The 11,403-nt window shown below is 39.8% G+C and overlaps 1 protein-coding gene across 4 annotated transcripts; it reads left to right on the forward strand.

Annotated features, from left to right (window-relative positions):
- The first annotated feature begins 912 nt into the window (after positions 1-912).
- On the forward strand, positions 913-7,550 carry desi1a (desumoylating isopeptidase 1a). 4 transcript variants are annotated; one of them, XR_014873625.1, is made up of 8 exons: positions 913-1,113; positions 1,412-1,433; positions 1,897-1,966; positions 3,181-3,290; positions 3,414-3,536; positions 4,226-4,343; positions 4,955-5,024; positions 6,996-7,550. XR_014873625.1 is itself a non-coding variant. In XM_085156276.1 (7 exons), the coding sequence occupies exons 1-6, from the start codon at positions 1,023-1,025 to the stop codon at positions 4,314-4,316; spliced, it is 507 nt and encodes a 168-aa protein (XP_085012402.1). In that variant the 5' UTR covers positions 913-1,022; the 3' UTR covers positions 4,317-4,343; positions 4,955-7,550. The 4 variants fall into 4 exon arrangements, 2 of the variants coding, with proteins under 2 accessions (XP_085012402.1, XP_085012401.1); XM_085156276.1 differs by having other exon boundaries at positions 4,955-7,550; XR_014873624.1 differs by having other exon boundaries at positions 914-1,113; positions 4,226-5,024.
- Positions 7,551-11,403: the final 3,853 nt, after the last annotated feature.

Genomic DNA, 11,403 nt, shown 5'->3' on the forward strand with positions numbered 1-11,403 from the left:
ATCTAATTTCCTTTTTAGACCCTTCATCCCAGTTCCTGCTGTTTGTTGCCCTTGTTTAATATCTGGGTCCCACTTCTTCTGCCAGGAATCCCACACTGCCTCTCTTCTTAACCAGGTCGAATTTTCTACAGAGAACCTTCATAATTTCAACCTTCCTCCAAACTGCAGCACTTTTTTTTGTATAATTTCACCTGCTTTCTCGAAAAAAAGGGGCAAGGACGCAGCAACCTCCAACAAGCTATATTCTCTACATTATAGAGAAAAATATCCACCAGTCAGTCATCTCCTTTTATTTCTGCTGGATTTAAACTAACGTGGTCAGCTAAAGAATGTAAACAAATTACAGCTCCCTCGGGGCTAAACTTCTTATTTATCATCATTTCCTTTGCACACATGCCCATCGTCTCATATCTTGTCTCGGAATACAGCGCCCTCCAGTGGTCACCACTGATCATAACAAATCCAGACTCACTTGTGTCCCACTTTTTCCACATTTTTCTCGCTAACGAGCCTGTAACCTGTAGAAACCTCTGTATACAGGTGATATATTTATATATTGTGGTCTTTATTTTTGTTTAAATAAATAAACGAATTGGAAAAAAACATCCTTTTTAAAAATGGCTCCCTTTTCTGGGTGATATTAGTGTCAGCTATCAGGCTACCGAAGCGTTTATTTCATCTTGATAAGCCTTGTAATTATTTTCTATTCGAAATAAAAACACAAGCTTTGTGTTATCAAATTAAAATTCTATCAAGTCATTCACAGACCGCGAACTAAAATCGGAAGAGCCACAGAGATCCTTCAAAATAAAGCAATCTCACAAGAAAACAGTCAACCTTTCATTAAAGATTCTCGCCAGCCGTTCTTATTTTGAAAGCAGTGAAGGCGGAAGTGCTTGGGCTATTTAAAGGCCTGACATCATTCCTTTCGTTTAGAACCTCGCAGGAGCGTATGTTGAGAAAGCTCTGTGGCTTAGCTAGCTAACGAAAAAATAGAAAAATAAAATTTCTGAGTTTGAGTTATGGACAAGAATCCTACGCGATACAATGTACAACTGTATATTTATGATTTGTCCAGAGGAATGGCTCGGAGCCTTAGTCCTATAATGTTGGGTAAGTAGCCTGCAGACAAATACTGATGCAGTCTGGCCTTGGGGGACAAATAAGTGATGATAACCGGCTGGAGAAGCCTTCTTTGACGGTCGTCTAAAGCAGATGTTGCTGTTCTCTGGTTAAAATATCAAGGTCAAGGGACTTTTATAAATATTGTTTGGTTTAAAATAAATGGCGAACTTAACCGACTTGCACTCGTACATCATTAGAAATGGCTCATCTCTTGTTTTACCGGCTTCTTGCATTAGCGACCATCTCCTGCCTTGCATGCATTAATTCCCCCCCTTTTCTATTGCAGGAAAGCAGCTGGATGGTATTTGGTAAGTGTAACCTCCTTATCACGAAAACACAGCTTTTACTGTAGATACATCAGGTGTGGTGTAGGCCACTGACCTAATTCTGGTCCCAGGGAAGACAGCAGTGGCATTAAAAATTGTCAAAACACCTCCTGGTGGTCTGCCTGTTTGTATTTATTGATGAAGGCGTCTGGGGATGTATGTGAACTGACCAAGTGAGCTATAATTAAAAAGATTTGTCAGATACATATGATGTTTTAACACTAAATAAACAGCTAGTTGCTCACTCATCTGTCTATGGATGGATTTTTAATCCTTATAATTGTTGAATTCGGTAGATTGTAAAATGCACCGTGACTGTATTAGTTGTGTTATTTGGTGTGCCAAAGTGGATTAAGCGTCATGAATGGTGCTAATGTAATTTTAAATATGCTGTTATGCCACTGAGATGCTCTGACCTGGATTTACCAATGTAATAATTTTGCAGGCACACAGCTATAGTGGCATATGGTGATGAGTTCTTCTTTGGAGGGGAGGGGATCTCCAGCTGTTCTCCGGTAAGGATGTAACGCCCATTTCACTTATATCACCAAACACCTCAGCCTTCTCCCAGACTGCTGCACACATGTGGAAAATAAGTTTTGAAGGTGTTTTAGACGTGTGTCGGCTGCCTCTCATTTCTGCAGTACCTTTCGTTTTTGCAGGACTTACAAAGTATACCCTGAGTTTTGAAATGGTTCTTGTCCCGAAACAAACATTTGTATGTTTGTTCCTTGGGGCCACAAATGAATCGGCCAGATGTTTGTGATGTCATGATAGTGAGCAGGGGGAAACAAACAAACAAAAGCTGTGCAAAGAAGGCAAATCATAACACCGGAGACCAGTGTGACACTTATCAAGAAAGAGAAAGTACAATTGGGTAGGTGATATTCTACAAAAGTGGGGTGATGGGTTGAGGAACCTATACCAGCTGCTGTTGGGGGAGAAGCAGGTCACCAGCCTGCACAATGCTAACACAGAGAGACGCTTCATACCTACATAGAATTTAACTATATCTATATGTACTACTCGTACATATGAAAGTAGTACATACCATTATATATACTACTATCAGTAAAGAAATGTTCAAATTTGCCTAATAATTTAGATCATAGTATATCGTATCATATACATTTCATACATCTATGGTCTGCTACCACAGCTTTATTATCATGACAAAAGTCCACCTATTAAAAATAATAATAAATTAGTTAAAAATAATATAAATGGGTTGTTTTAATGTTTTAGCTGGTTGCATATTCTTACATGTAAGTTGAAGTATTTTACTTTTTTCCAAGACCAAATAAATGATGTGAATTCAATCATCTTTTCCTGATTTCTTTTTCCAAAAAGAAAAATAAAAAAAACCCTCAGTCACAACAATTAGCTTAGCATTTTTTCCCACCTTGGAAGTAAGGTAACACGGTAAAGTAGCTAGTAAAGTTGGCCAAGTTAGCAAGCCACAGAGCCAATGCTAACTAACTTAAGCGTGTATCACAAATACAGAAAATTGACTCAAGAAGACCTCTTTATTTATTATTTATCTAACATTTCTTTATGCAGGTAATCCCATTTTATGCTCAATGTCTCACTTACTAGCAAGACTTGTTTCAGACATGCATAATAAAATTAAAACAATAGAAGCTAATAGTGCAGCAGTTCCTCAGACCATCACTGATTTACTCTTTAATTATGTTTCTGTTTTATGACACATTTTCTTGGTTTTTGGCAGGGTGGGACTATGCTGGGGCCTCCTGACACAGTGGTGGAGCTCGGTGAGACTGAAGTCTCTGAGGAGATCTTCATGGATTACCTCTCTTCCCTGGGAGAAAGCACATACAGGTTAGTTTCTTTCCCGCATACAGAAAACCTCCAAGCTCCTTACATAAGTAATGTATAATCAGGAGATAGTCAGGTTTATTATTTGAACTTTGCATGTTACTGAGTCTTTTTGTTGTTGTTCAGAGGTGACAGGTATCGTCTGTTTGAGCACAACTGCAACACTTTCACCAACGAGGTGGCTCAGTTCCTGACAGGCAGGTCTATCCCGTCCTACATTACCGACCTTCCATCTGAAGTCCTCTCTACGTGAGTGAAACTCGGGCTGTCAGCTTACATTCGCTTCATTTGAGTCTGTGGTATTAATAATGTCCCTGCTTACCACTGCTCACCCCATGACTGTGAATGTGTCCCATTGAAATCTGAACAAGGCTCCGGTTCAGCGGCAAGTCTTTGAACGCCACATTAGTCGTCTAGACCTCCAATTGCAGTGAAGTTACGTACTATTAGTCATGATCGCAGCTAAATTATGAAATGTTGTGTTTATTATTAATCATTAATTATAAAATACAGTGTAGCTTTGATATGTTGCCATACAGTCTTGGATGAAGAGGAAGAAATTTTAAATTTGGCCACTAAATGTTAATATAGTGCAGCCTGCAGTGGAGTTGTTTGTACTTTGCCCTGGTTGAACTTTTTGTGGTATTTAACTGTTATGAAAGCTCAGTTTGAGCCTTTTTTAGCCAACAACAAGGGCAGTCATAGCAGAGTCACAAGCTTTTACCACAAATTAAGTGTGACTGCATGAAAAGGGAACAGGCAGCACTACCTTATGCTGTTGCTATTGCTCCTATACTTTAAACATCCCTGCAGAGATTTGCTTCACATCTGCTGATGCATAAAAGTAAATATGTTGGAGGGAGTTATTGGGTTAAAAATGGGGCAGTCATTGTGCATATGTGTTTTTAAAATGTTAAATGAAATCTCTCCATCTTTAGACCATTTGGCCAAATACTGCGGCCCATCCTGGACTCTATTCACATCGCCCCTCCGGGAGGAAACGTCATCAACGGGGGACGAAACATGTAACCTGAGAGAGTGCAGAGTAATCTCGAGGTATTCCAGTGTAGTCAGTCAGTGTGAAGTCTCAATCGTTCTTTTTTCTTTCTTCATATACATCACTAATATATAATATAATGAATGACTTGGGATTGGGGGGGTATTATTTGACACTTTAGCTTTTCAGGAGTGAAAAGCCGTCGAGTATGTTGAGTCATGTTTTGTACAGTAGAGGTTTGAAGCACTGAAACATTGTTTTGACTTGAAGAAGACTTTGTAGTATTAAGAACAGCTCATGTGGTAGCTGTAACTAATCCACCTACGACATAACTTAGTTTTGTACTGAGGTACAAAATGCTCTTTTATCTTAAAGCTGAAATTCATTTGGTCACATGTTTGATCACAATTTTCTCACTCCGTTTGCCACACTAATATTTTTAATAACACTCACCTCTGAGGATCTTCTGCTGCTGACTACAGTGGATTTAAATCTCAGCATATCAATTTCCAGTGGATAAAGACTGACATGAACACAATGGCTGATTAATGGAGAGGGTTTTTATTTTTTTCATTTTGGTCAATCATGTTTTGATTTTGCACTTTTATGTTGTTAATTTTCCATCTTCTGTTCTTTTGTACCTGTAATCTTTGTCTTTGTTTGTATTTAGGTCAACTAATGTGGATGCCTACTTACATGATCGCTCCATTTGTCACAGAGTGCGATGTAACATACAGCAGGTGATTGATTGTCTATACCACGCCAAGGTTGTAAGACTAGAGTGTATAGACTGTATATAAAATGTGAATGTAGCCATGGTGGTGGATTGGCTTGAGAGGTCACCAGTAGAAGCCTCCAATTGAGCATTTTGGCCACGCCCTTTTTTGTACCCAGACTTGTTAACAGTTAAATTCCTGGTGTTTTTTAAAAAGACCGTAAATGAGACTATAAACTCCTCAGACAGTGTTTACTGTGATAATAGATGATGTGATCAGTACTATAATTCTACACAGTCAGGCTTCTTTTACCTGACTATGGCTACGTTCACACTGCAGGTCTTAATGCTCAATTCCAATTTTTTGATCAAATCCAATTTTTTTTTGTCTGCTTGTTCACACTACAAATAAAATGCGACAGCAAACGCGCTCTAGTGTGAACGCTCAAAGCGGCCCGCATGCGCAAAAGAAGACGTCACACACAACGCGCTCTGTTTAGACCCAGAGCAAACAGTATTGTTTGACTGATGGCCCTTAATATAAAGACTTTGGACTTTACGTTTCCCAACTTTTGCTTTAAGTTATTTTGTTATTTACATAATAATGTAGATAACCTAATAATTATCCTTATTGCTGTTTTAGAGGAGCGGTGCTTCAAAGGATAGTTGCAGATTTCTGTCAGAATCTGCAGATTATACAGTACAAATAAAATGTTCACATTGTCTTCACAACAGTTTCACTAACATCTACACTGGATGGCCAGGAAGCGTTCACGATGTCTTTGCGGGAGCTTCACCGGAGCTGATAATTAGCGTCTGTCTTGTGTCAGTGACGTAAAAGACGGATTTAATGCGACTTGACCGTTCAAACAGCAGTCGCTTTCTAAAATATCGGATATGTATCGGATTCAGTACCACATACGAAAGTGACCCAGATTGGATTTGAAAATATCGGATTTGTGCCGTTAACACTGTCATACCATGATCGGATATGGGTCGCATAGGGTCAAAAAAATCGGATTTGATGCGCTTTCACCTGCAGTGTGAACGTAGCCTATGAGTCGCCTCCTGCTGGCGATTAGAAAAGAAATGCAGGTCTGCTTCACTCGTCAGATCTGGAGGCTACATCTGTTTTTATATACAGTCTATGGAGTTGACTACTGCTTAAACTTGTTCTTATGTTATCTACAGCAGGACTGTAAATTCTCTGTATATGCAAGTAATCTCTGGCTTTCAATAGTTAATTGCAGAGATGATTACAGGCTGCGGAGTTCCACAGTGCTGTAAACTAACTTTCCACACAGTCTCTCTCTGTTTTCTTAAAAACAAAGAACAAAGCAGTGCATTTGGCTGTTTCCGATTAGGCCGAAACATTTTGAGAAACAACCTTGTTTTGGTGTCGAGTCTACTGAAAGCGATGCGCGTCTCAGTCCCGCTTTGACAGAAAGTTGTCATAGGTGCTTCATGGTCTGAATTAACTCTAGAAATAGATGCTGATCATAGATACATTTTCTTATATAGATATATTTTTACAACTGCCTGTGATCCAGATGCCATGACAGTAATTCCAAACAATAGCACATCCACATTTGCAGGCAAAGTTGACCTGTACTCTTAATAACTTCCCGCTCGAGTCCTTTAACAACCACCAGAGTGTGTTTAAAAATACAATACACCTCTGTGCCTTCATTCCCCTCTGCTTGGCTGTAGTTACACTGTTGGCAGTTGGCGTGGTTTCCATATAGCACGCAAGGTAATGCCCCGTGCAGGCTGCGTTATAAGCATCTGATCCTACGTGAAGAGAAAAGAACTAAAAGTAGTAAGAAGCAACACTCAGAACATTTACCGTAAACTATCAGAAATATTCAGATTTAATATCAGTAAGTGCACACACAGCTAACTTCAATATAATGCATTTAGTAGGTGTCAATCTGTTAAGCCGATGTTAAACACGTAACCCACATTTGAACTTACTAACTTTTCTCTGCTTAAACAGAGTGACGGGTGAAAGAAGCACAGAAAAAACAAGAAATTCTCACCGAGTGATTAAACCAGCATTAACTCTGCTCACGTGTTCCTGTGATAAACAAACCCTGCACACACTATCTCCATCACTTTGGCACGGCACCTGTGGCTCGACTCTTTCTTTGTTGCACGCGCACAAGCTAACCGGACCTGCAGGCTTTTTAAAAGTTTCTTTTAAAATTTAAGCTGACCTTTGCAAAGCTTTAACCGTACACGTTTGGAATATTTCTCTTCAGCAAACTTTTGAAAACTCAGGTGATTCTGGGTTCTGTAAATCTGCCTTCTGCTAACCAACTAACTCATATAATAACCCGACTGCTGAAATGTTTTTAAAAGTCACCCTTCGTTGCTCTGATTTTTGTTGTTGCTGGCTGCTACCTGTAATGTGAACTTGCAACAGATGTTTATGGATATTATTTCCTGATTTAACTAATGACTATGATAGATATATTTATGCATATTGTTTGTATTGTTTGTGTGATTGTTTTTTGTAATTCTACCTATACATAAAGCCATTGACTGAAAATACTAGTTGTATTTTTTTTTTTTTAATTTTACCCCATAAATGTAGCATTTTGCCTTTTTTATACTTTTTCATAGGCATACATAGATTCATAGGACCTTTCTCTCCCACAGCTGCACTGCTGCTGATGTTCATTTCAGCTTTGACCTTTGGCCTCTGGGGGCTTAATGTAAGCCTGGTCTTTACCCTATTCAGTTTGATGCTTTCTGTTTCAACAGGAATAAAACCCAGAGTGAGAGCACGTGGTACCACTGTGTACATCTGTGAGGAAAGTGCTTTAAAAAACATGATTAACGCTGTAAAACTGAATGTAAGGAGGCACCATTAAAGGAGGCTTATTACAATAATTGACACACACATCTGCAGATGAATGACAGATACCTGCAGATTAGTGAGAAGAAGCAGCAGAGCAAACTGTTGGGTGGAGGAGCCAGAGTGGCAAAATCAGACAGCATCAGACATGCAGAGACACAGATGGGAGAAGATAACAAAGAGTTTATGAATATACAGATGTTCAGCAGCTGTGTTTGCTCGTGTGTTTGTGTTTTACGTACAGTAAACAGGATGCAGGTACTGGACCATGTCGTCAGCAATCTTCAACACATTACGCTTGAAATGATGATGATGGCTATCAGACAAGCTGCAATGCTATCATCTATTCACTAGGTGGTAGAATTTACCCTCTTTTACATATAAAAATTGAATGTGTGCGGCAATAATATACATTCACGTGAATGCTGGGAGACTACAGTGTGCGAACAAGAGCTTACTGGGTTTGAAGGAGTAGCAGAAAGAACAGTTGCTGTTGATGCCGCTGTGCATAAATCCGTAATACTGACACTTAGGCCGGCATTTCAAAGACTAATAATGATAAACAGCACAAACATGAAAGTGTGGAGTGATTAAACCTTCGGTAATCTCTTTGCATGAACTACGCAAAGTAGAGTGATCAGTGGGAGAAGAACATGTGCAGAAACTACATTCATTTAAGTTTCTATTAAGACGTGCTACACCGACTGTTCAGTTTGCTTTCATGTACTTTAGATGCTTCACAGCAAAGATGTACTATATTGCCTAAAGTATTCACTCACCCATCCAAATCATTAAATTCAGGTGTTCCAATTACTTTAATGGCCACAGGTGTATAAAATCAGGCATGCAGACTGCTTCTACAAACATTTTGTGAAAGAATGGGTCGCTTTCAGGAGATCATTGAAATCCAGGATGATACCAGGATAGGACCACCTGTGCAACAAGTCCAGTCAGGAAATTTCCTCACTGCCTATCATTGTTGGCAAAGCACGCTACCACTGGACAGTAGAGCAGGGGACATGCGTTCACTGGAGGGACGAAGCTCTGGTGGTTGCCAGGAGAACAGTACTTGTCTGACTGCATCGTACCAAGTGTAAAGTTTGGTGGAGGGAGGATTGTGGTGTCGGTTTGTTTTTCAAGAGTTGGGCTCAGGCCCTTAGTTCCAGTGAAATGAACTCTTAATGCTTCAGCATACCATTTTAGACAATTTCATGCTCCCAACTTTGTGGGAACAGTTTGGGAACCTGACTGTACATGCGAGCCAGGCTTCTAGTCCAACGTCATTGTCTAACATCAAAATGTGCTTCTGGAAGAAATTCCTAAACCTTGTGGAAAGCCTTCCCAGAAGAGCTGAGCTGGCATATTAAACCCTAGGGAATAAGAATGGGGTGTGACTCAAGTTCATATACGTGTGACGGTACAGGAGCAAATACTAATATAGTGTATAATGGCATGAACAAACACTAACAGTTCCTCTGGAGATAATTTCCCTATGAAGCATTTGGTCTTTACTTGGACTTTGCTCGCCTGAGTCTTTGGAATTACGATTCACTGGAAGTGATTAAGTTCACTGATCAGCAAAGCTTCACAGCACAGTTACACAAAGGTAAACTACAAAGAAGGTAACAGCAGATTGATTTTTAGACTCAAAAAGAAGTTTTTCTTTCATTTGGCCTGAAGCATCCAACAGTTTCAAGCACCTTTATCAATAAAAGTCTAATTACACCTGTCACTACCTCCAAGTGTCTCACCTGTCCCTGGCTATCTGTGCCTGCCTGACTGTACATGTGAGATGGCAGCATAGTGATGGGAGCAACCATGAGTGGAACTTGCTGTTGAGACAGAGGAGGAGCTGATCCCAAGCAGGTGTAGCTGCACTTGGACAGCCACCCACAAGATTTAGAGGAAATATTTTTGTAGAAACCCTAATCATGAGTTAAAAGAATCAAGTGTATTTGTTTAGATTAAGCAACCCGAGTTTCAGTTATTTTAAAACCATCTATGTCAGTGCTTATCAAAGTCATTCAGTGATGGTTCAGTTTGTGTTGTAAAATTGGGGCGACCGTGATTCAGGGGGTTGGGAAGCTCATCTGTAACCGGAAGGTTGTCGGTCCGATCCCCCAGCTAGACACTTTACCCTACCGCCTACTGGTGTGGCTGTGGTTTGCCTGCACCAGTGTGTGAATGTGAGAGTAGAACTGTAAAGTGCTTTGGGTGCCTAGAAAAGCACTATATAAATGCAATCCATTATTATTATTATTAAAATGTTTGAGTTCATCTAAATATTTCATTGGATTCCTGTCCATTTCTCTTCACCCACAATCATCATCATGGCGGGATCAACTTCCATGGAGACCCCCCAGCAGTTACTGGACCCCCACTGAGCTAACAGTACTGCGAGATATCGCTATACACTTATTTCCTAAAGCTCCCAGGTGTGATGCTAATGATTTTTGGACATATTATATATTTAACAAATGAACTGACTTTTAAAGTAAATTGCTTTCTTGCAATTCATTGCAGTTATGCAAGCATCTGCCAAGTGAATTAGCGTTGGGGTGAGCATGGCAATTAAACTGCTAATTGCCGTAAAAGGCCCTCAACCACTAACAAATGACTGATGTCCTACTGAGCAAGCTCTCCATCATAAGTGTGAGCTTTGAAGGTCAGTGAATCCTCAGCAATTGTGGGTCATTTCTTGGAAAACGGGAAAATGCACAGAACACTGCTTTTCTCTCTAAATTCAAGTGTAATGTGTGAGCTTTATACACCTAAAGCGCTACGGTAATTTACTTTTAACTTTTAAACAAAACTCATATGCAACAATTAAAGTTCATCATTCTTCAGCAATTTAACCATCAGCACAAAAATATACAAGACCTCTGTACTGTGCTGTCAGTTTGTCAGCTAACCCCTGTGCTGTGTGTTACGATCGCAAAAAAAGATATCACTTTTCCAGATGGCCGACTTCTCGCTGTGGAGCGAAACTGTTGTGCAAACAGATGTGCAGCAGACTTTCTCTATGGCCTTTCGACCAGCATCCCTCCTAAGTGAGAGGAAAATAAATGCATGCAGACCTAGCCCGTCCTTGCTCCCTGCGGCTGAGTAGCTGAATCAGTTGAGTTAGTGACACAATTATAAGAGAGCGTGTGACATTTGACAAACGTTAACCTTCTCTTTTACTTCAAGGATACTCTCAGGCCAGGCCAAAGTTGTAAGCATGGCACCTGTGTGATAAAAGCTGGTGAGTCACACCAAACCTCCTGCTGTGGTGACACATCCTTCCATGGCATACAAGGGTGACTTAGCTTTTCTTTCTTTAGGGTCTCTTCTAACTGTGAGTTGTTCATTTTACCATTACCATTAAAATATGAAATGATAAGGCTGAAGATTTTAAGCCCAAAAAGCTAATATGTTTAATGTGGCTGATAAAATTTAAAAAAAGAAAGAAAATATGACTTATAATAAAGTAACACATTATATAGTACTGCACAAAAGACCTGAGCCACCCCTCCTTTTGTCAGAATATGCATCCAAGGATCAA

This window comes from Neolamprologus multifasciatus, chromosome 4, assembly GCF_963576455.1.
Source record: "Neolamprologus multifasciatus chromosome 4, fNeoMul1.2, whole genome shotgun sequence".
Lineage (NCBI taxonomy): Eukaryota > Metazoa > Chordata > Actinopteri > Cichliformes > Cichlidae > Neolamprologus > Neolamprologus multifasciatus.